The sequence below is a fragment of the Spea bombifrons genome, chromosome 13, assembly GCF_027358695.1.
Source record: "Spea bombifrons isolate aSpeBom1 chromosome 13, aSpeBom1.2.pri, whole genome shotgun sequence".
In the NCBI taxonomy this organism is placed as follows: domain Eukaryota; kingdom Metazoa; phylum Chordata; class Amphibia; order Anura; family Pelobatidae; genus Spea; species Spea bombifrons.
The window spans coordinates 6,659,293-6,686,148 of NC_071099.1; the positions used below are offsets into that span (position 1 = coordinate 6,659,293).

The 26,856-nt window shown below is 37.8% G+C and overlaps 1 protein-coding gene across 1 annotated transcript in view; it reads right to left on the reverse strand.

Moving 5' to 3' along the window:
* Positions 1–6,153: 6,153 nt before the first annotated feature.
* The window catches only part of IFI35 (interferon induced protein 35), a 100,203-nt gene continuing 79,500 nt past the window's right edge, over positions 6,154–26,856 (reverse strand). Inside the window, exon 8 of the mRNA XM_053453633.1 lies at positions 6,154–6,757. Within this exon, the coding sequence (XP_053309608.1) occupies positions 6,563–6,757 (195 nt within the window). The 3' untranslated portion in view covers positions 6,154–6,562. The remainder of the gene's footprint in view (positions 6,758–26,856) is intronic.

Here is a 26,856-nt window from a genome sequence, read left to right on the forward strand (position 1 = left end):
TAAAATAAAAAAATAAAAAAAAAAATTAAAAAAAAAAAAAGAAATCATTCAGTCTCCAAGGTCTATAAGGAATATGTGGTATTGTTTCATGAATACCCAAAGTAATAGGAGCATGATCTGACCATTTAAAATCTAAAATTTCAGCTTTCTCAATGAAAGCTAACATATTTTCAGGCACTAGAAAGCGATCGATACGAGAGTACATATTGTGGCCAGCTGAGTAAAAAGTATAATCTCTTTCATTAGGATGTAGGAGACGCCACACATCATAGTAACATTTGGATTGCAACAATTTGGAGCACCTCTTTGCAGTGGACATATAAGAATTTGAATTGGGAGAGGATTCCTCCCTTGAGACATCACTTTCAGGGTCCAATACGAAATTAGTATCACCACAAACAATCACTCTCCCCCTACATTCATCAAGAGCTGTTTGCATAACGTTTTTCAAATATTGAAATTGGGAACTCGTTGGAAAATAAACATTGAAAATGGAATAATCTACGTTATTCACTTTACCCACCCATAACACATATCTACCGTCAGGATCAATAATAGTTGTCAAAGTCTTGATAGCCAATGATTTGTTAAAAAAAATAGATGTTCCCCTAGCTTTTGAAGAAAACTTAGAATGAAATTGAATGGGATAATACCTAGCAAAAAATGTGGGGATTAAAATCATTTTTAAAGTGGGACTCCTGTATGCACAAAACATCTACACGCTTCTCCCTAGCCTCCTTCAACAATAGCCTTCTTTTATGAAAAGAGCCCAATCCCTTAACATTAAAGGACATTATTTTCAATACCATTGATTATAAGGAACAGCAAAAATGAACACAAGACTGTAAATGGCTAAAACACAAAATAAAGGGATTGGGCCTAACACATCAAATTTTAAAAACATGAAAGGGTATTGTAAAGGAGGTACAAGCACGCACAGCGAGAGAACCAAAAGAAACAAAATAAGAAGTATCACATAAGAGCTTCCATTGATTATAAATGGGTAGGGGAAAAACAACAAAACTAAAAAAGAAACGATTCCCTTCCTAATGGGGAACCAACTAAATTTGGAACAAATAAAATATATACCAAAGATAAAAAAATAGGCCCAAAGAGAGGAGTAAAAAGAAATGAAAAATATACTCCTCTCCATTGACGGTAAAAAAAAGGCCTTACTGTTGGGGGGGTAGCGAGAGAACAGTGAGGACAGGGATAATGTAATAATTAATAACGTTGCATAAAAACGAATGGAAAAAAAATAAAAAATAAAAGAAATCTATTAAAGACCCACACATATAAGAAAAAAATAGAAACAAAAGAAAACAAATAAAAATGGAAATAAATAAATAATAAAAAAGAAACATTATCAACATGTAGCCAGTTCGAATTAAGACAGTTAAAAAAGATCTCAAAAATATATGGATAGTTTTAAAACAATAGATGGGCGGTGTCCCTGTAGCAGTGTTTCTTAACAACATATCCATGCTCCTGCAGAGATACTGCAATGTTTATTTAACAAAGAAGTTCCGGTTGTTTACGCCTGAGAACAATAGGTGTGGCACGCCCAGTCAGCGCCATCAACTTGCAAAAAGAAAACAAAAAATAGAAAAACACGGAAAAAAAACCAACAATGTCTATATGTATAGAGCACATATCAATAAATCAAACCTATTACTCCGCAATAATGGCTTCTTCATCCAATATTGCTGCAGCTTCTGCAATTTTGGAATGCATTCTGCGATCAAATCTTTGTCCCTTAGATTCGTGATGTCTTGGCGAAAATATTTGTAAAAAATCCTTTCCCTCTTCCGGTGATGTTATAACATAGTTCTGACCATCATGCCTAAATAAAACTTTAACAGGGAATCCCCATCTGTATCGGATATTCAGAGCTTGTAATTCCCTTGTAAGAAATTGAAAATCTTTTCTTCGTGACATAGTGGAAGCAGAAATATCTTAAAAAAATTTGAGGTTTGTATACTCCTCACAGAGATTAGCACCCATTCTCACAGCAGTCAGGAACTCATCCTTAACATGGAAGAAATGTAATCGTGCTATAGTGTCCCTTGCAGCCTCCTTAGGAGCTCGGTTGGACTTCGGCAGCCGATGGCATCGGTCAATCAAAATCTCTGGTTCAGCACGATTTTTCAGAACCGAGCCAATAATTTTTTTAACATATGCACCTAGATCTTGATTTTGTATGGATTCAAGTATATTTCTGATCCGTATATTATTGCGCCTACTACGATCTTCCAAGTCAGCAATTTTTAGTTTACTTAGCTCGAGTTGGTGTTCAAGCAGATCCACACGCTTTTCTAACTCTAAATGTGAGTTCCTCTGCAGACCAAGAGCCTGTTCAGTACGATCCACTCGAATGTCCAGTTCGTTTATATCCTTCTTAATAACGGAAATCTCTTTCATCAAATCATCACGAATCCCATTCCTGAGATCCGTAAGCAGCTTAATTAATCGAGGTTCCGTAACAGTCATACCTGATCTCTCAAACTCCTCACCCATCTTAGCCTGTTTCTTACGTGGGGATTCAGTGTCTTCAATCACAAGCTTTTCCACAGGTTTCGAGGCACCCGAAGTTTTGGTTGAAAACTTCTGCTTTTGCATCTTCCAATCAATCCAATAGTAGTTCGATTCTGGAACGGGTCCACAGTTGAATGCTGTTTTTTTAATGAAAAAAGCCCAAATCCTCACAGAGCTCTCGCACTATGCTGCCATCTCACTCGATGGTCAAGCCACGTAGCTTCCACCCAAATTATTCAAGAACGATTTAATATATCTGATTTTGATGTGGATCAGTCTCATTTAGCTTTGACTGATATAGAGACAGTTTATATTAATGCCCCGGACCTGACAGGTACTATGTCATTGTGTTACTCTTCCCTCTCCTCGAAGGTTTCAGAAAAACTTAAATTTTTATCGGCCTGGGAAGAGGAATTAGGTAAAACTTACGATCTAGCTGTCTGGAATGATGTGTTCTCTGGACTAAGGGGCATAACACAATGCGCACAACATTTTTAAAATCATTTTAAGATAATATACAGATGGTACCTGACCCCGGAAAGGCTTTTTCGCATGAAGATGACTACAAGTTTTAAATGCTGGAGAGGCTGTAATGGCCCAGGTAATCTCCTTCATATTTTTTGGGATTGTCCATTAATTAAACCTATGTGGGACTCTTTATTACCAATAATTAAGCTTATGAATAGCGAGATTGAGGTACTTGGTCCAGAACTATGTATTTGTAAACATTTTCCGTCTGATTTGCCTAAAATGGATAAGATCATCATAGGTCATTTGCTGATTGCAGCTACTACCCTTATCCCTAAGTATTGGAAAACAGGAGTTGTTCCGACTATAACGGAAATCTTGTATATGACCTTGGAGAATAAATCTTTTTTTTTTCCTCTTTCGAGTGATAATTGTTGTAACTACTATTTCCCAAATCTATGGTTTCAATTTGAATTATTAATGTACACTGTATATTGTATGTGCGATACTATTTGACAGTCTCTTATGTTTGATGTTATAGTTACATTTATTTTTGTTTTGTATTTTATAAAACTGTAATAAAAATTATTTGAAAAGCTACAAGTTACATAACAGGGCGTAAGGTAGACCATATATTAGCATTTAAGGTGGAACTTTGGAGTTTGGAAATTAACAACATTAACAGTTTCAACATAACATAACATCACAGTGGGGAAACCCCATCTGTAGGGAATATCCAGCTTCTGCTGCACTGAGGTCAAAGGCAAGAATTCTCTTCTCTTGCTCATAGTTGCAGCTGAGAAATCTTGGAAAATGTTTGCATATTGAAATTCTGCAGGGATCTTTCCTAAAGCCAATTAAAAAGTCCTCTTTAACTTTGTAATAGTGGACCCTAGCCATCGTATCTCTGGGAACATCCTTAGGAGCAGTAGAGGGTGGATCCTGTCAATTACTAATTCCAGTTCTGTGACATTTGGCAACACAGGCCAGATAAGGGCCTTAACATAGTCCCCTAGTTCTAGAGATATAATAGAGTCAGGGATGTCCCTTATCCTAACATTGTTCCCTCTGCTCCTGTCCTCCAAGTCTGTTATTTTAGTTAAGGCATTGTTTTGAGTTGAATTACCTTAGTTTCCAGCTGATGATGAGACTTCGCTAGATGATCGACACTATTTTCAACTTTGTCAGCTCTAATTTGGAGTTCGCTAATATCCTTATGCATCCCCACTAAATCACCAACAAAGTATTTCCGTATCTCTTCCCGCAGTCCCCCTTTGAAATGTGTAAACAAATCTTCAATTAAGGGCTGTAGACAGGCAGTGATCGCCGACAGGACGTACTGTCCGAGGGCGACGGCTCGCGGCAGGTTCCCTGGTCCTGGCACCGTCGCGGTCGGCGTATTGTACTTGTACCTGACCTATTGCCTGTGCCCTGGCTACGCTATTGGATTGCTGCCTGAACCTGACCTATTGCCTGTGCCCTGACTACGCAATTTGGATTGCTGCCTGAACCTGACCTATTGCATGTGCCCTGACTACGCAATTTGGATTGCTGCCTGAACCTGACCTGGTTACATTGCCGGTTCGGCAAAGCCTTTCCTGACACGCATATATTGCGTCTGCTCTCGTAAGCACAACCACATTACGTTTATCGATACTGAAGAATTCCATAGCTTATTGCTGTTTGTCCTCTACTATTTATTAAATCTGTATTACTCCTTTTAAAAATCTTCTGGCATTTATTTTATTTTTATTTATTTTATATGTTTTTTTGTTTTCCATGTACATGAGTTACATTCTATTTGGAGGAAGAACCGTGGAAATATAGCTACATATATATAAGTATATTTTTATATTTTTTTCACTGTGGTGTTTATAACACGTTATTTTATTCAATCACCTACAGCTCACTATACTCTCACTTGTGTTTTTGGTTGTCTATTTACAGTTTTGGGCTGTTTAAGGGGGACTGTCCTAAGTATTTGGTTTGAAGCTTTTTTTTCATTTACATCGCTTTATTTTCATCTTTTATGTTTTTTTGAACCTGACCTGTTGCCTGTGCCCTAACTACGTTATTATTTGGACTGTTTTACCATTTTCTCACTACACTGGATTCATGATCGCAGTCCTGCAAAACCCTGGGCGCCAGTGGTTTCTAGGCTCTTGTTCATGTGCTTATTATCTCTCATCTTTACCGTTACCCAACTAACGCTGCTCCCCTTTAATCTCTTTAATGGCTGCTTGTTTGCAGTACAACCCAATTTAAAATTCTCATATATAAAGTTTTTTATAGCAGTTCCTCCATCTAGAGTGTAAGCTTGTTTGAGGAGTATCTGCTTTATTATGTAATACATCACTTGTTATGCCATGTTTACCTGTTGTAAAGCGCTGTGGAATATGATCAAGATATATAAATCAATATATAATAATATTGTAGTTGATGCTATATACTGTATATGTTTGCCAACTTTAAGTGGTAAGGTCAGTAACCTACGATTGTTATATTTGTACTCCTGCATCCTACATCCTATAGGGACCATGCCTTGTTTGCCAAGGGGCAGGGTATTATTGGCTTTTTTTTGTTAATTTAGTTAAACATTTTGTTTGTAGTTTGCTCATATTTTTTAGCTTGGTTTGTAGTAAGTGGCTTTGTCATTCCAGGGAGGAGGGCTCTGGGTGACACAAGGAGTCTGTTCGGGAAAGATAGGTGGACACTCAGGCACTTCCTCTTCCTGTTTCATACATGCCATTTTTATACAGAATAGGTGCCAATGCTTATAAATAACCCTGTTTATGTTTTGGCAACATCCACTGATTACAGTAATTACTCATGTATACCAAAAGTACATATTATTGAATTTCAAACACACCAATTATTGAATTTCAAGCACATAGACATACCATCTCCAAAGTTCTATTATTGTAAAAACAACCACTAAGTGGTAGACCACTCGCTAAGTGTAGAACCTGTAGAACGTAAAATTTGTCCGTCATCTGTAGCATCACTCACTACAGATTTCCAAAAGTTGTGTATCAGCAACTATGTAAAATGTGTTTCATGGGGTGAACACAAGCCAAAGATGAAATTGTTGGCTAGAGTGATGTGAGTAGATTTGCAATGGAATGTGCTTCAGGATAGATAAGTGATAGCATGTAAGAAATAGAACATGTGCATATTTAAAGTAAATGAATCAGAGACCTGAATATTAACACAGAGTAAGTATAAATAATAATTGAATGTAAGAATACAAAACATGTATGTATCACATACATAATATTGATAATATTTAAAAAAGGTGTTGATGTGAAAATGGAGATAAAACATTTAATACTTCTATTGTATAAATGATTTTGATGTAGCAACCACAGAAGTGGAGCTGTTGAATCGATAACATAAAATTATAAAGGCTAAGTTTTCCTTTCACACATCGCCCCTTAGGCATATTTTACATATATGTCCACAATTAAATTTACACATTCATACATTCAACTTCATATTCATTTTTATGTGTCCACTGTGTATTAAGATTAGCCAGTGTGTGGAGCCAGTAAATATAAACTCAATCATCATGAACATCTTCGAGGACTGCTATGGTGTGATGACCTTCTGGGCAATAATGTAGAGCTTTCACTTCCCCTCCTCCATTGCTGCCTTTTTGGAAATGTATCTCTAGCATATCTTGTAGGTTTTCCTTGTCAGTGATATTTGGAATATCGGTTATCAGGACTGTGCGATTACACACCAATTTTCTCATCTAGGAGGATGAAAAAAAGGTTAAAATAATAATAATAATAATAATAACAACAACAACAACAATACAAATCATCTGAAAAGAAGTTCACATGTAAAATAATATTCTGAAGATTGACTTCCCTTTCAAACAAAAATATAAATACCAAAAGAGAAAACAAAAAAACAAATGTGATTTATGTGCTTAGTGAAAACCTCTAAAAATAAAGTTTATATACAATAACCTCCTCTAGTACAGTAACTAATCCTGTATCAATCCCAATCAAAAGCTGGAACCCTGGTTGGGCACAAGATAGTAGGCTGTAGCTGGACTGGCGGAGCCTCCTTTCTGGAAAGTCCATGACAGGGCAGATAGGCAGGCCGAGTCAGAACCAGAAGGATGATATCAAAGCCAAAATCCAAGAGGAGAGTCAGAACAAGCTGGGTCAACAAGGGCAGTGGAAAAGTCAAATCAGGAACCAAGGAACGAAAACGGAAGCAAAACAGGTCACAACGGGTTAATCCAAATCAGAATACTGCTAGCTATTTTATAAACTATATGCAACAGTACAATAAATAAATACATTAAAACAGGTTAAAGGATGGAAGATTTAAAATGATAAATGAATCAAAACATTTTACATAAAATTACAATAGATACATAAAACCAGTCTTTGGGACGTTCAGTCCATTCCTAGTGAAATGTTCCACATATTAAGGCACCAAAGTATCTTTGCTTTCATTGCCTTTACAATCCTTTAAAAAGTGTGTGTGCATGTCGCTTAAAGCCATCTTAAAAAATATAGAAGGGTCTATATATTCTCTTTCTTAAGCAAGAAAATATTCCTGGTCTTCCAAATCACTTATTTTATACAATTTATCATAACCCATAAAACACGAGACTGGTCAGCTGTGGGACAAGTAAAAAGGCCATATAAAACAACTGTATAGTTTAAAAATCGAAGGCCACAAATCCATTTTAAAAGCTGCCCTGCCTTTTTCCATATGTCCTGTGCATAAAAGCAGTTCCACAATATATGCAACACTGTCTCATGTTGTGTACACTGATCTCTGGGGCACTTAGCTGTGGTACCAAGACCTCTCCTGTGTTGAAACTGCAAACATTCGTGCACTACCTGCCATGCAAGATCTCTCTGAGAGTTGGCTAGAAAGTGGCGACATACATTCTGCCAAACTCTTCTGGACTTTGAGAGAGTATTGTAAGCTTTTCAAATAATTTTTATTACAGAGATACGATGGCTAGGGTCCACTATTACAAAGTTAAAGAGGACTTTTTAATTGGCTTTAGGAAAGCAAAGATCCCTGCAGAATTTCAATATGCAAACATTTTCCAAGATTTCTCAGCTGCAACTATGAGCAAGAGAAGAGAATTCTTGCCTTTGACCTCAGTGCTGCAGAAGCTGGATATTCCCTACAGATGGGGTTTCCCCACTGTGATGTTATGTTGAAACTGTTAATGTTGTTAATTTCCAAACTCCAAAGTTCCACCTTAAATGCTAATATATGGTCTACCTTACGCCCTGTTATGTAACTTGTAGCTTTTCAAATAATTTTTATTACAGTTTTATAAAATACAAAACAAAAAGAAATGTAACTATAACATCAGACATATGAGACTGTCAAATAGTATCGCACATACAATATACAGTGTACAATAATAATTCAAATTGAAACCATAGATTTGGGAAATAGTAGTTACTTTGAGAGAGTATTGTGCTACTTGTTCAAATGCAACAAATTCAATACCACCGCTTGCCATGTCAGTCAGTGCAGGCTTCTGCATATTTGCACAAAATGTCATAGGGCCTAACTCCAGACCATGTGCCCTGGGGCTTTATTCCCCAAACAATGACTATCCCCGATCAATGTGCATGGCCGTTTGAGTAAATTGCAGTTCCATCCTTCCCCAACTTAGTGAATGTTCTGATTCAGGGCCTGACATATGACAAGTCTTGGGAATGTCCAAACCTCAGGTCTGCCTTATAGGACCCAGATGCAGTGAATATTTTGCTGTCCCAAGAATTGGTGAAAGGGTTTATCATCGGCTCCTTTGATTCCCCTCCTTTCCCGGTTTGGAGGGTTATCCCAGTGGGTATTGCTGTTGGCAAATTCTCTAATAAAAAGAGACTCATTGTGGATTTGTCTGCCCCTTATTCCTCTGCGTACTCCAGCACCGGCTGAAGAGTTTTCCCTTAAATACGCCTCTGTCGATAACGCCATTCAGGCCATAGTCAATGCAGGGAGAGGCGCATAGTTCCCCAAGGCCGATATTAGGGATGCGTTCCAATTCCTACCTGTTCATCCAGATTTGTGGCATCTTCATGAGATTAAATGGGGTGGGAAATACTACTTCGCGACCCGATTAGTTTTTGGTTCTAGGAGTAGTCCGAAACTCTTTCCCTGTAGTTATTCATTACTTGGATGATTTCTTAACAGTTGAGGCTCCCAACGTATCCCATTGCAGTCTACAAATATTATTGGTATTATTCAAGGAGCTTTGTATCCCGGTAGCCCAACATAAGACGGCAGGTACAGTTACCATCGTAGAATTCTTGGGGATAGTTGTGTATTCTAATAAAATGGAAGCCAGCCTGCCTAGTGTTAAACTCCAGAGGATACAGGATATCACCCAGATTTTCATGAGGTCTGATACGTGTTCAAAGCTTCAATTGCAATCTCTTATAGGTCATCTTTATTTTGCGATGTGGATAATTCCTCAAGGCAGGTCGTTTATCTCCCATTTCCTGTCTCTGCTATCAGCATCCCATAGATCTGAGGATTCAGTCATCTTAGATCAGACAGCTAGGTCAGACCTCTGTATGTAGGTTTCTTAGAACATGGAATGGACGCTCCATGTTTATTCCCCAGCCCTGGGGTTTTCGGCCAGGATCAGTGGATAGCCGAGAGTTGGCCTTCTCAGACGCTCGAGCTTCCACGCTTTCACAACAACTCGGCCTTCTTCGAAATCTATCCCATTGTGGTGGCAGCTACTGTCTGGGGCAGCAAGTGGACAGGTGACGCAGTCATCTTCTTCACAGATAACAAGAACAGCCCCGGAGGGAAAGAATTGGACAGAGGGGCCACATGAATGTAGTGCGGACGAGGTACCCATGGTCAAGCCTGTTTAAGGGGTTAAGGCATGACTAAGCGGAAATTTTGGCACTGAAAGAGTTAAGTTTGGTGGCACGTGCAGGGCCAGAAGGGAGGGGGTAATTACCCTCCCTGGGGGGGTATATAAGGAAGGGTCGTGGCCTATAGGGGCAATTATTTTCAAGAGAATTTTCCCGCCCATCCCTCCCCTAATTTTGGCATTTGCCGGGTACTCTGGTTTTTTAAGCTGGTACGGTGCAGGAGTTAGCCATCTAGGTATGGTTACTTGTGGTGCACAGAGGTGTAAGTGCAGGACACTCCAGGGGCATGTGCCCCTGTGAATCGTAGGGTCATGTGACTGCCGCGCTAGGGGACGCCAGCAGTTCCAGCAGAGATACAGGTGGACACGCCCATACCAGCAGGTTATTAATTTGGTTATTAAGTGGTTATTAATGGTTACAATTGGTTATGTTTGCTTTCGTTTTGACAATAAATTATTGATATATATTGTGTCAAATTTGTGTGTTTATAATATTTGACGCTTTGTAACATATTAATAAAGGTTGAATGTCGCGGTGCTGAAGTTATTTAGTCCGCACCGCGGACAAATAATTCCATATCTGACGTTTAATAAAATTTTATTTCATTCATGGCCACAGCGGAGATTGTCAATACAGGGAGGTCGTCCTCAGTTCACATTATGCGGTTTATGCATAAACTTACTCTGTTATCATTATATCATAAATTCCCTATCAGATGTTCGCATGTGCCGGGTACACAGAATATAGTTTTTTGAAATCCAAAACCTCAGCAGCAGCAGTACTGACAACTGCGCCGGTCTTCAACGAGCTCATTCTAGCATAGAGAAGCATCTGCGCACAGCTCACGATATTATCACGAGACCGTTGTCCAGAAATACTAGGAAGGCATATTTTGCAGATTCGTGAAAGCATCTGCCCCCACAAACGCTTATTCAGTTGGCACTCTCCTAGCTTTCGCGGCATACTGCCATTCTAGCCTAACCCTCTCGTACGGTACGATTAAGCTTTATTTAATGGGAGTCCAACATCACATATCGCTATTTTTCCAAACAAACCCATCTTTGATTGCTGTTCACCCGGTCAAATCCTTACTAAGAGGTCTCCGAAATACCAAGCCAGTCAATGCCCCCAGTCACTTGCCGCTTGATGGTGAGGTTTTCTTTTCAAATAATTTTTATTACAGTTTTATAAAATACAAAACAAAAGTAAATGTAACTATAACATCAAACATATGAGACTGTCAAACAGTATCGCACATATACTGTACAATAATACAATATACAGTGTACAATAATAATTCAAATTGAAACCAAAGAATTGGGAAATAGTAGTTACAACAATTATCACTCGAAAGAGAAAAAAAAAACAAGGGGGGAAAAAACGGGGGTAAAATGGAAATGTAAATTATTAAAATCTTCAACCCGGAAGTCTCTGTCTTCACTTTAACCAAAGTTATCTCGCCATATAAAAAAATACATATGGATGAAAGATTAAAAAGAAGCGTGCAGTAATGTAAAATTAAAAAAATAATAATCTAAAGGAACAAAAAAGATAAACTAAAGTAAAAATTTCTTTCTAATTTTCTCTTCCCAGGTGTCCCAAAAAAATAAAAGTTGTGTTTTAAAAGCTGAGGGTGGCCTAATGGAAGATTCATAAGATTTATTCTCCAAAGTCATATACAAGATTTCTTTTATAGTCGGAACAACTCCTGTTTTCCAATACTTAGGGATAAGGATAGTAGCTGCAATCAGCAAATGACCTATGATGATCTTATCTATTTTAGGCAAATCAGACGGAAAATGTTTAAAATCAGATATATTAAATCGTTCTTGAATAATTTGAAGAATGAAGTCATAATCACATTGCCTGTCAGCTACTAAATTATATTTTTTTTGTAATTTTGGAAATGATAGAGCCGAATTATTCTTAAAGAAATCATTAATAGAAAAAATATGTTTGCCATTCCAGTAATCTACATCTAGGTCTGGAAGAACATATCTCAAGGAACCAAGTGACATCGCCCTGGACCAAGTAATAGAACCTGGTAATTTATTAAATAATCTATCCCAAGAGAGTATAGCCAATTTAGTTGAGGGGTGCATTTTTGTAAACTTGGGCCGATTAGAATGTGAAACCCATAAAACATCTTTTATACAAAAAGGTTTTAGTTTATTAATTTCCATAATAAGCCATCTAGGCCAATCCCTGTCCAAATTAAATTGGAAAGCGCTAGGATGGTGAGGTTTTCTGAGCTTTGATAAATTGCTTAAATACTCACCCCTTTAGTCTGGATACTTGTATAGCGCTTAAATGTTTTTAGAATTTTACGGGTTCATGCAACCGGGGGAATTGCGCCTACGCCTTATTCTACTTCATTTCTGAAAGTCTCGCATTTGTGTCCCATTGCTGATCATTTCGTTCTGTCCCTCGGCCATACGAAAACAAATCAGCCCGGTCCAAGTACACGAATCACGTTCTTTCCTACCAATTCAGCTTGGTGCCCAGTTGCAGTCCTGGGAGCCTATTATTGTTTTTGACAGGTAGACTGAGAGACAGTCCTCTTTTGCCCTTTCCCAGGGAGCCGTTGTCGTCAGTCACATTTATCAGATATGTTAGGTTATTACTTACCAAGATTGGCCTTAACCCGCTTGCATATTCGGGTCACTCCTTTCTAATTGGGGCATCCTCGGCGGCTTCTAATAATAAGCTTCTAGACCATGTTATAAACAAGTTAGGCAGATGGAACGCCTCCTGTTTCTCTCTTTATATCCCTCAACTAACCTTGGAAACGCGCAATGCCTTCACGTCACTCGCTCTATAATCATGGTCATTCATATTGTCATGTTTTGTATTATTAATAAAGTAATGGTACGACTAACTTTGGGTCTTCTTTTTGCCCTCTCTAGGCCTATCGGGACCTCGGTTTTGGCACACCTAGGACCGAATGGACCTTCTCTTGGTCTTTGTTCTCCGTTCCACTTGTTTGCCCCTAACATAACTTATATAAAACATTAAAACGCTGAATAAAATCATCTGGAAATGCCATTTTCTTTAAAACCAGAAAGCGATATTCATAGGATCAAAAGCTTTTTTTAAAATCAAGAGATAAAATGGCAAGTTTTGCGTTTACAGTGAATGACCTTATTTTTTACAGCTTTTGTTCTGTTAGCTAAATTCTTGGTCATAATGTTATAGTCTACATTCAGTAGGGTGATAGGCCTCCAGTTCTCTAATTTTGATCTATCACTTTTCTTAAAAATGAGCGTAATGATGCCTCTTCTGCAGGAAGAGGGTAACTCCCGGATATTAAAAGCTTCTATAAAAATATAAAAAAGATCACAAAAAAAACATGTATAAGATTCAATAGGGATTCCATCTGCTCCTGGGGACTTACCAGCAGAAAAGGTTTTAATTGCATCATGCAATTCGGTTAACAGCTTTCTGCTTAAACCCACTTGATCATCAGATCCTAAAACATTAGTTATAGTCCCCAGAGTATCTTTTAAAAAAGAACGATCTATAACTTTCTCATTAAAAAGGTTTTGGTAAAACTCTTGTGCAAGCAATGTAGGACTGGCCTTCCATTTCTTAAATTAGGTCTCTCTTTTGAGATATTTGTTTAAAAAAGAAGCGAGTGCACTTCTCCCCTTGCTTAAGTGCTTTAACTATCTAAAACCTTTTTAATCTCCTTCTTTAAATTAAAAATCAATTCATCACTATTGTTTACACCAGCCTCTAAAATCTTTAAAAACAATAAAAAAAATCTTAATCCACCAGTCCAAAAAAATTCTGACTTGGGTCTTTCTGGCACGGCTATCGCCCATATGAGACTTTAAAATTATTCCTGATTTGTTTGTCCTCTAGTAGCAATAAATTTAATTTCTACAGACCATTCCCAGTTTTAGATTCATTAGGAGTTAAAAAGCTAGTTTTTAAAAGCTTATGGTCTGAGAATACATTATTTTCTAAAAACATGTCCTGGAGATTAAAACCAGCATAAAATCAATGCGGGAGCTGACCTGGCCATTATACCATGTATATCCAGGGTAAGAGGGTTTTAAATGCCTCCACGCATCTTTCAATTTAAAATCAGTGATACTATTTTTACGCTGGTGAGAAGTTCTATCTACCTTTTGGTTCTCATCCCCCCCAACTTCTATTTTTCCCCCTGTAATATACAATTAAAATCACCTCCAGCTTAATAGTTGGAGGGGAAGAACCTGTAGCAAAGAAGGAGATACGCTCTAAAATTTCCATTCTTTTATTCGTAACTGGTGAAGGTTTTAAAGACTAACATTAAAACCTTTAAAAACAACATCATTAAATTTGCTCTCCTGTGAGCAATTTCAATAATATAATTTAAAACCACATTTTTGATCTTAAAAAGGATTCCAACCCCAGTGGCTTTATTATCATTTGACCCAGACCAGTAAGAGGGCCCAGCGGTCCAGTCCTTGAAATGTCGATAAAACAGTCCATGATCTAGTGCACACTCTTGTAAGAAAATGATGTCCACATTTAGAGTCTGTATGTAAATATGCAAACAAAGCAGCCCTTCTGACAGGGCTCCTCAGACTCCTCACATTACGGGGAGGCAGCAATGAGATCCAGTGTGAGAGTCCTAGTGTGTTTTATCAGTGTCCCTCTCTTCCTTCAGAAGTGAAGGACTCTAATCTATTGATCTACCTTGCCTGTAAAAGATTCTAAGACTGCCTAATAACAGAAAAAGAAAATAAATAAATAAAACCAGACGCGCGCATCTATGTAGTGTTCACTACATTTTCGTCAACAATAAAGTTAGAATGGGGCACGCGTGCGCGCGCCTAACGGAAGCCGGATGGACGGAGGAGGCAGAGGAAGACTCGCTGGATCCGATGCCCACGGTAGCGGGCGTCCACCTCGAGTCTTCCTCTGCCTCCTCCGTCCATCCGGCTTCCGTTAAAGTTCTAACTTTATTGTTCCCCAAACACTGTTCGCAGAAACTCGCAGCAGTAGCTTCCCACTCGGGGGCGGAGCTTCCCCCGAGCGGCAAGTTTAAAACTGAGCTCAGTGCTCAGTTATTGTGTTTACCTGCAACATCCTGAGTGCGTCTTCCCTGTGATATTACCGTGTACCTGGCTTTCCTCTGACCTCGCTCCTGCCTGACCCTTATCCACTAAATGGCTCGTGAATTATTCTGTGCATTTACCTGGCTCTCCTTTGACTTCGAATCTGCCTGACCCTTCTGTACCTCGCTGCCCGCTTGTGTACCGAACCTCGGCTCGTGTCTTGATTTTGATTTACCTCAGTTGCCGCGCCGGGTCGCCGGACCCTGACAATTCGATCATTTACACAATCCCTGAACTACGACAATTTATGAAGGACAAAATGCGAAATGTTTTGTGACCTGTTGAATTCCTAAAATAATGTGTAGATTTAATATATTGACAGGCCCACATTTATACATGCCTTCAGGTTTCTTTCTGAGCCAAGTAGAGGACTCACTGGTCGGTAGTGGGAGATAACTATGAACTAATATCTCTGAGATTTTTGGACCTTTTCGTGATGATTGTTGGATATGGTAATAGTGCCTTTTGATAAATGAGGATCATTGTAATCGACCACTAGATCCTCTGAATATCCCTCCGTGACACATCATATGTGCCAATGCATCTAATGGTACTTGCGGAGACTGGGCGGGGTGCACTAGACAAAAGTGATTCCCGTTCAACGTCCAGTGCCCTCTGGAATGCTTTTTTGAGGGGTTTATGAGGATATCCCCGTTCTGAAAAGCGCTTTCTTAAACAGTCAGCTTGGATTTTAAAGTCGCCCATAGTAGTGCAGTTCCACCTTATTCTCAAATACTGTCCTATAGGGATACCCTTCTCCAATCCTGGGGGATGATAGCTATCCCAAACCAAAAAGCAATTAGTGGCAGTTGGTTTACGGTAAACCATAATGGAGAGACCATCTCCCCTTGTTTTGGTCACTAATAGGTCTAGAAAGGTGATTTATTGTTTTTTAATTGTGAAAGTAAATCTCAAATTAAGATCATTGGTATTAAAGGTCACCACAAATTCGAGGAAGAGTTCCTCAGTCCCATCCCAAATTAACAAGATGTCATCACTGTAACGTAACCAAGTGATGATATGGGAGGTGTAACTGCTAAATTCCTTGTACAATATTTTCTTCCCAGAAGAAGGTTTGCAAATGAGTGTGCACAGCATGTGCCCATGGCCGTGCCAAGAATCTGAAGAGAGAATCGATTAGAAAATAAAAAATAGTTATGTGTCAAAAATAAATCTAAGAAGCCTAAGGATAAAGCTTGTATGTTCTCTAAAGTTACCTCCTCTATGTTGTAAATAATACTCCATTGCATGTAGACCCTGGTCATGTGGAATGCAGCTGTAGAGTGATTCCACATCAAGACTGCATAAAAACATATGTGGCAGCACATTACATGATGACATTTTTGTTAATGCTGCTTTAGTGTCTTGAAACTATGAATCCAGTCCTACCACTAAGGGAAGTAGAATCCAATCAATGTAGACACTTTCTCTGTAAGATTATTATTTTCCACCTCCCTGGTGGATTAACTGCATTTTTATGGATTTTTGGTAAACAATAGAAACGGGTTAAACATAAATTCCTATTCATTACGGGAAATTATGTTTTTCAAAAGCCTCATTCAAGATATCCTTCAATTCCCTCACACAGAAGATGGTAGGGTCTCGTGAAATTAATTTATATGTAGTCTTATCCACTAAGATATCCAGTACCATTTTTCAATACCTATCACGATCCATCAGAACTATATTACTACCTTTATCGGGTGATTTTATTACTAAGTTCTTATTAACCTGTAATTCAGTTAGGGCTTTCTGTTGTAACTTTGAAGAGAGTTGTTTAGTAAATGGTAGCTTCTCAATTTCTGAAGTCACTAGTTTCAAGAACATCATGATATGTTCATACCTAGATATATGAGGGGTAAATCTACTCTTTGGTCTGAGGTTTTCTAAGTGCTAGGTTTTCCAAATGTTCATCTAGTAACGAAACTACTGATTGAATGTGACCTCTATAGATACCCCTAAATTTCTTGCCTGTTTTTCCATATTATTCCGGTGAAATTTATGTAGTGCTAATTTCCTAGCAAAAATATGTATATCCTTAATCCACAGAAATTTATTGATGTTTGGTGTGGGTATAAATGATAGACCCTTTTGTAGTAAAGAGATGTGGTGTGACTGTAATTCCACTGATAGGTCCTCATTGTTTCTGAGATTGAGGTCTCTGTGTGCGATTGGTAGGATACCAACTAAAAAAGATACCCCCTTTTAAAGGATATTCTTTCCTATCATACGTCTGCCATACAGAAGAATGGAGAAGAATGGAAAGAGTTAACATCGTCTAATTTCCAATTTAAAAAATGCACAAGCCCCAAATGTGGCTTTTTAGCCCCCCAAAAACACGCCAAGCATGTGGGGTAAGCCACAATGGCTTACCATTAATTCACCAAGACTGTGCCTGCAAGTGCTTCCAGCCCTCAAACAAAAACTTTCTTCTTCTGTCCATCAGGCAAGGTTTTATTACGGTCACTGCACAACACATACTCATACTGTATCATACCACTCTCTACAAAACCTAGGGGGATGTACACGGCATCAGTGACAATACTCTGCACCTTATCACAATATATATAGTCATAAATTAGCGCTATACCACCACAAAAATCTTGGCATGGAAAGAGTTATAATACTGGCATTTGAAATACCAATGGGGTATCTAGTTTTAAAAAATGTATGGTTTGATGAGGTAAATTGAATTGACCAGGTTCAAAGATGTCCCAAAAAGGGCATGGGAGCAGAACAACTAAATTCTAATTTGAAAAATGCACACCTTCCAAATGTGGCCCTTTAGCCCCAAACAACCCGACAAAGCCCATGCGTTGGTGGTATCACTGTACTCAGGAGACGTTGCTGAACTCATGTGTTTGGTTTGTGACACATACCAGGAGTTAAAAATGAATACCTAAAGTAGAATGTGTGTAAAAAAAAATAACACAAAATAAAATACTGCAGCAAACTTTGACAAAGACTGGTGGTGAAATGTGTGCATGGAAATAGTTAAAATACCAGCATTTGAAATACCATGGGATGTCTTGTTTTCAAACATATATGATGTGATTAACCCCTTAACGACAAAGCCTGTACATGAACGGGGTTGCAGTGCAACGGAATAACGACAATGCCCGTACATGTACGGGCTGACGTTAAATAGCTGCGTCGCCGTGATTGCGGCATCCACGGAAGCCTCACAAGTAAGGTTGACCGTGGATCCGGGGAAGAAAGCCCTCCCCGGAAGAAAAATGGCCACCGCCGCACCGATCATCACAGATTGCGGCGGCGCCCAGCTAAAACAGCATAGGAAGTGATCGGAATCGCTTCCTTAGCATAAACTGTGTTGCTGACATGCCTCGATATCGAAGCATGTAACAACACAACCCCCCCTACCCCGATAGCCGAAGAGCAACCACAAGTGCCATTATGTAAATGAGGTTGCCGGCATTCACAGGATGGCATCCACAATAGAAAATGAGTTCACAGAGGGTCTAGCTCTCGAGCTCCTCTTGCAGGTTGAATGCAGGTACTGCATCCAACCATGCAAGGTCTAAGGAGCCCATCATCAAGTTAAAAAAAAAAAAAATGAAACAATAAAAAAAAAATTAATGTTCAAAAATGTTCAAAAAAAATAAAAAAATAAAAATATGGTAACATGTAAAAATCCCCACTGTCACAAAAAAAAAAAGTTTTTAATGAGCAAATCCTACAATTCTTTATCATCACAAAAATTCCCGCATGGAAAGAGTTAAAATATTGGCATTATAAATGCCCATAGGATGTCTAGTTGTATGAAATGTATGATTTGATGGGGTAAATTGAATTTGCCGGGTTCAAAGATGTCCCAAATATGGGACATGGGGTAGTAGGATCAGATGTCTAAATGGCAAAAAATACACACCTCACAAAGGTGGCCTTTTACCTCCCAAATAACCCAACAAACCCATGCATGTGTGTATCACTGCGCTCAGGAGATGTTGCTGAACACATATTGGGGTGTTGTTTGACATATACCAGGAGCAGTAAATTTATACCTGAAGTACAACCTGTGTGAAAAAAATACAAAAAAATTTACTACCATAAGGTTTGACAAAGGCTGATGGTAGAACCAGTGCATGGAAATCGTTAAAATACCTTGGGGTGTCTAATTTTTAAAAATATATGGTTTGATGGGGTAAATTTCATTGGCTGACTTCAAAGATACCCAAAATAACACATGGGGCAGAATGACCAGCTTTGGGGAAAAATGGTTTTGAAATAGCAAAACGCTACTGGTACTTATTGCCCCATAACGTGCAGAAAAAAGCAAAAAAAACATAAAAACATTGGGTATTTCTAAACTCAGGACAAATAGTAGAATCTATTTAGCAGGTTTTTTCATTAGTTTTTGCAGATGAGTAAAAGTATTTTGCTTAAAAGGTGAGAAAAAGTAATTTTTTAACAAAAAATCACCATATTTTATCATTTTTTATAGTAAATTAGATGATATAATAAAAATGATATCGTTTGTCCTGTATATAATAATATATAATATGTGTGGGAGCACAAAACGAGAAGATCACAGCTAAACAGCAACACTGAAAAATGTTAAAAGAGCCATTGTCCCACAATATACTACGCGCATTGTCTTTAAAGGGTTAAATAGGCCGGCTTCAAAGATGCCCCATGGGGCAGGGTGACTGGACGACAAAATTCCAGTTTGAAAAATGCACACCTTCCAAATGTGGCCCTTTATCCCCCAAACAATTTAACAAATCTATGCATGGGTTATCACTGTACTCAGGAGATGTTGCTGAACACATAATTGGGGTGTTTGACAATGACATATACCAGGGGCTGTATATTCATACCTTAATCACAACGTGTATGGGTCCTCTATATACCGTATTTGCTCATCACCATGCCGGCACCCCTCCAGAGACGGACACTAATGTCCGCCGCTAGAGGAGCAAGCTCGGTTAGGGAGATCAGGGATCTCCCTCTAACCGGCTTAAAGTCAATCAAGGGAGCGGGAGGTCTGTTAATGCAGATGTCCGATCCTGCTCCCTTGCGATGCGCGTGGCAACTGATGCTGTGCGTCAGGATTTGATGTCATATCCCGACGCACAACACTGAAGCCGTGCCCACCGCCTTCTGCGCTCACTGCACTGGAAGGACAGGACACAGAAGAAGAGCTAATAGGAAGAACGAAGAGGAGAAGGAAAAGTTTTTTTCCACACTTTTTTAACCACACTTTTATTAAAAGTAAGTAACACACCAAAATTGGACAGAAAAATTCAGTAACAATATTAATATATATGTGTATATATATATATATATATATATATATATATATATATATATATATATATATAAAATTGCTAACAGCAATCACAATCCTATCATTCTAATCACAATCCTATCATTCTAAGTCAGCCAGTACATGCTGGAATCTGGGTATGCCTGGCCATGATAGGATTGTTGTTAACAAACATATATATATATATATATATATATATTAATATTATTGTTTTTTGTCTCATTTTTGTGTTATTTACTTTCAATAAAAGTGTTTTTTTGTTGTTGTTTTTAAAGGTTGGGTTGAATTTTCAGTTTCGGTTCAGAATTTTCATTCCGGTGCATCCCTACTATATACTAAGCCAGACACTGAAGTAGTAGGCCTACACCGCATCAATGTTTGGCTTAGTATATAGTGATAGGGGTTATGCTGCATTATTGTCACTATTTGGCTCAGTGTAGAGTGATAGGGAGTATGCTGTATCACCGTCAATGTGTGCCTCTTTATACCCCCTTTATGCCACTGTGCCCCATGATATGCCTTTTAACCCCCGAAATGCCACTGTGCCCCATGATATGCCTTTTAACCCTCTAAATGCCACTGTGCCCCATGATATGCCTTTTAACCCTCTATATGCCACTGTGCCCCATGATATGCCTTTTGACCCCCTATGTGCCACTCTGCCTCAAGAAATGCCTTATACCCCTTTATGCCACTCTGGCATTTAGGGGGTTAAAAGGCATATATGAGGCAGAGTGGTATATAGGGAGGTATAAGGCATTTCAGGAGGCAGAGGGGTGTATAGTGGGTTGAAAGGCATTTCTGTTGGAAGAGTGGCATTAAGGGGGTTAAAAAGGCATTTCATAGAGCACTCTGCCTACAGAAATGCTTTATGCCCCCCATTTAACACTCCCTACCCCCCCCAAAAAAAAAACTTACTGGTGTTTCTGACTCCCAGTGTGTTGCCCGGGCAGCAGGTAGACGATTCGCGTAGACAACTTCCGCTGCAGACGCAAGGAGGCGTGTCTGCACCCCCGCTGCTAACCTCACCTCCTTCCGGCTGCAGCGGAAGTTGTCTACGCGAATTGTGTAGACGTCTACACGGTGTCCCGGCTACACACTGGGCAATCAGAAGCACCGGTAATTGTGGGGGAGGTGGGGACAAGAGGATCCAGGTCCCCTGCAGCGCTGCGGGGGATCTTAGTCTCATAGTCAGGCCTATTTGAGGTCTGATTATAAGACGAGCATTTGCTCTGGAAAAAACCTTGTCTTATAATAGAGCAAACACGGTATATACTAAGCCAAATATTGATGTGGTGTAGGCCTACCACTTCAGTGTCTGGCTTAGTATATAGTAGGGATGCACCGAAATGAAAATTCTGGACCGAAACGGAAAATTCAGCATTCGCTTGGCCAAAACCGAAAATGACACCCCCACCTTTAAACCCCCCCACACTCGGCGAGACGAGAGACGCAAGGCGCGAGACGCGATCACACACTTGTAGCGGGAGCGGCCCGATATTGAACGGTCTCTGGAAGTTGCGGCTGCGGCTTGCGAAATGGTGTGACGGGGGCACGCAGCTCGAAACGTGGAGCGGACCAAGACTCTACTGAGCGCCGGATTGAAGTTACTCACCGGTAGCTCCGGTAACTTTCTGTCTGCTAACCCGGCTCGAGGCCCTTTTGATGCCGACTTGATTGCCAGCTCTGCTGCACCTTATATTATTCCTCCTGCTCTCGATTTTCACGGCCTACGAAATATAACGGCTCCTATGGTTTGAGAACCTCAACCATAACTTGGATTCTAGCGTCTACATTGTTTGATCTTCCCTGCTCTGCTGCTAAACTCCTTTTTGAGATTACTACTGAAATATATTGCCAATATTTAGGTGACTATGCCTCGTATATATGCCTCGTATAAGAAGTTTTTTTAAAAATAAATGTATTTTAATATGGCGCCTAAAACCGACAGAGATAAGGAAGAAAAATCAAAAAATTCTACTAAAGCAGAAAAACCTCCTCCAATAAGCGCCTACTATTCGCCAAAAAGTCAAGCAAATATTTCATCTCTTTCAGGGAAATCATCCCCTGAACAATATTTAGACAGGACTTTACCTGAATTAGCCGATTATATTACAAAATCTAACCTAATGTCTGCATTGGATTCTTTATATTGAGCACAATCTTATACAATACAAGGAAGAATTGACTCAGCTAAACTCTGCATTTTCACTACAATCACAAGAAATTCTGTTATTGCATCAAAAATGCCAAGAACTGCAAACTCAAAATGAGACACTCAAATCTGATTTGCATCAACAATCTCTGAAACTGGCTGATCTGGAAGACAATATACGAAGGTGTAACATCAAAATTTGAGGTATCCCTGAGGAAATTAAAGATCTTAATCCATATCTTTTACTCTTTTAAGTATGAAATGAGAAAAAATCCACCGCAATCTGGAAAATTTGCCTCGCTGAAATTCTTTTCTGATTTATCTTGGTCAACCAGACAAAACAGGATGAAATTCTCACTTTGCACTACATGTCTGCGAGAAAACAAGATCCCCTACACTACACCATCCCCACTAAACTTAGAACAAACTACAAGAACTCTAATTATGTTTTTTCAAACCCAGATCAAGCTAAAGACAAGCTGTTGGAATGGGGCTTATTGAAACACTGACTTTTTTTTCCCCTCTTCTTTCTCTTCTCATATTCAATTTATTTATGGGTATTAGATATGGTTAAACTAACCCAAAAACACATTTAGAAATAATATTATACTTAGATAATAGTGTACATGACTATAAATGAAAATGAATATAATTTCTAGATTAATCTATCTTTTGATATATCTAAATATGCTGTAGAATATGGTGATGGATTTAAGGAAGAATAAGGATGTTAGAATCTGAAAATGTAGAATATGGTGATGGATTTAGGAAGAATAAGGATGTTAGATTCTGAAAAATCTTATATAAAATATATGGTAGATACTTATTTACGGATTGAGCTATATTAATAGCCTTAACCACAATGATATATGAACACTTATGACACTGGGGCGGATTTTTTTTTTTTCTCTTCTTATATTTTAATTTATTTATGGGTATTAGATATGGATAAATTAACCTAAAAACAAACACATTAATATTATACTATAACCAGATAATGGTGTACACGACTATAAAGGAAAATGAATATAATTTATAGATTAATCTACCTTTTGATATATCTAAACATAGTGTAGAATATGGTGATGGATTCAAGGAAGAATAAGGATGTTAGATTTTGGAAAATCCTATATAAAATATATGGTAGATATTTATTTACGGATGAAGCTATATTAATAGCCCCATAAACAATGATATATGAACACTTATGATACTATTTTTTTTCCTCTTTGTTATAGTTTTATCGAATCAAAATTTAAAAACACATTAAGAATTAATATTATACTATAATTAGACAATGGGGCGCACGATTATAAATGAATATAATTCACAAACTATCTTTTGATTTTTAATACGGTAGTAAACTTTATTTGCTCCTTTTCTCGCCTACACCTCCTACTTCCACCCATATTATCCCTGCTGGATCAGGGACTTTTTTCTATACTTGTGATGGGTACATTTATTTTCCCATTGAGTGTAGATAGGATGTTAGATTTTTTTGTTATTAGGTATATGTTTTGTTTTTTTCTTTTCTTTTCCTTGTTGTTTTGTCTAATTTGAATGAGTCATTATGGAGGAGATTTAATATCTTATACAGATTAGATGGATTGAGTCTAGCGGAGAACCAAAATTTTTATGTCTCTTAAAATGGTTACTATGAACTCTCAGGGATTAAACTCCCCATTTAAAAGATCCTATCTCTTTGAGATGTTAACTAAAGACAATATTGACATAGCTTTTATTCAAGAAACTCACTGGTTGTTGGGACAAGATAAAGGTTTATGGAATTATAAAAAATGTCCTAACATATTTACATCTTCTTTGATTGATAAAAAAAAACCGAGGTGTTGCAATAATTATTTCAAATAAGATTAAGTTTGAGTATATACACCATGAGTCTGATCAGGAAGGTAGAAGATTGATTTTGATATATAAAGGTCTTTTGTTAATTGCTGGCTACTTAAACTGTATTGCAGACTTTTCAAAGGACAGAAAGTCTACCTATAAATGTAAATATGATTCTTGTTTAAAGACCAAAGCTGATTCTTTTTCCGATGCCCTCTCTAATTTGGGTCTTTATGATGTTTGGAGAGTACAACAACCACAGGAAAAAGACTATACCTTTTTTCAGCGATGCATCAGTCATATTCTCGCATCGATTACTTTTTAATTCCAGGTCAATTTTTAGAGACGTGCTCCACTTCTAGACTGGTGAACTTTTCATGGTCAGACCATGCCCCAGTATATATCACTTTAAACGACAACACTCATTATAAATCTTATTTTACTTGGAGATTAAATTAATCACTCTTAAAAACAGAAGATAATTTGGATCTAAGAGATCAGGTTAAAACATTTTTAGAACATAACGATGATGGACAAATTTCAGATTTTACACTATGGTGTTCTATGAAATGTGTCCTTAGAGGTTATTTCATTAAAAAAGGCTTTAACTGATCTCTATATAAAACTAGCTAAATTAGAAAGAGAGAACAAGCAACTTCCGTCCTCTGAGCTTCCGAGACAAATAAACGAGATTCAATCTTTAATTTTGAATAATCTTAATACCAAAACTAAAGCTATATTGTCTAAATTGAAAAGTCAGTGGTATTACAGTAATAACAGAGTGGGGAAATTTTTGACTAATAAATTAAAATTTCAGAATCAACAAACCAGGATTAAAAAAAATACATTATAATGGACAAACTTGTGTGTCCCCCCTTCAAATAGCGAACGCTTTTAAATCTTACTATAAACAACTGTATAATCTTCCTAAATCTACAAATTCTCTAACTGATATGACAGCATTTCTGGATAGTCTTAATCTTCCGAAGCTTTCTAATGATAAACTCCTTAGACTGAACCAGCCCTTCTCTATTACAGAAATATCGGATGTTATAAAAGATTTAAAAAAAGGGAAAGCTCCAGGCCCAGACGGTTTTTCTGCTTTATTTTATCAGATCTTAGACCCAATGATTTCCCCTATGCTTATGAAAATATATAATTCTATAGGAGATGGTGCTAAATCTCCACTGGAAATGATGGAAGCTTCCACAACACCTATTCCGAAATCAGGAAAAGATCCCTAGTAAGTAATTACAGACCAATTTCTCTTATTAATTTAGATGTTAAAATATATTGTAAAATTTTAGCTCTTAGATTAAATTCAGTTATTCATAATCATATACATATAGATCAAGCAGGCTTTATGCCTGATAGACTAGGTGAAGAAAACACCCGCGGGATCTTTAACATTATTTAATTTATTCACACAAATAAATTACCTTCAGTAATATTGGCTCTCGATGCAAAAAAAGCATTCGCTAGAGTTAATTGGGATTTCTTAGTTCAAACCTTAAGTGCATTCGGGATAAATGGATTTTTTTTTTATTTGTTTTTTTTTTAAAAGAATAAATAAAACAATAACAGTGGCAGACCAATATTAGTTCCTTGTACATAGCAGCATCCATTGGATAAATGGATTTTTTAAAGATCTGACTCAAACGTTATATATTAATCCTAGAGCAGAAATAAAAGGACCTTTTTAGACTCTGATTTCTTTAATGTAGCCAATGGAACCCGGCAAGGATGCCCATTGGCTCCATTGTTGTTTGCTCTTTCTATAGAACCTTTTGCTGCTTTTGTTAGAAATTCTCTAGATCTTTTCGGTATCAATATTAATGACTTAAGTCATCGGATCACCCTATATGCCGATGATATATTGCCAACTTTTTCTTCCCCGATGAAGTCTGTGAAATCTTTTCTGGATGGGGTACATAGATTTGGGTTACTTTCTAATTATAGCTTGAATTTACCCCAAACCCAGATGTTGCCTATGTACCTTTCTGATTCTCAGATTTTTTCTTCAAATTAATAAACCTTCGGAAAACATAGACTATCTAGGAATTAAGATAAATCCAAAACTTAGATTAGTCTCCACGATAAATCATGAAAAACTTCTACATGATCTTAAGCCACTATTATTACAGTGGGGTAGGACTGAAGTTTCTTGGTTAGGCAGGATTAATATCTTGAAAACCTACATTGTCCCTAAAATATTATATTTATTCAGAATAATTCCACTTACAGTTTCTAACCTTTTGCTACTCCAATACGATAGACTTTTTTCTCGCTTTGTCTGGGCTGCAAAAAAGGCTAGACTTCCTACTGAACTTTTGAAAAATACTTCAGATCAGGAGGGCTTAGGTTATCCCAATTTACGCAATCTTTATAACGCTTCAAGGATTGCTCATATGTTGGCTTGGCGTTTTGCGAAAAATTTTCATCCTCCTTGGTATGAAATCGAGAGATCTAATTGTAATAATCAAGACCCCTCTCTGTTATTTTGGATACCACAATCTCAGTTTAAAAAACTGAATATTTCTAGCCTAATTTTAAAAGACATTATGTATTCCTATTATA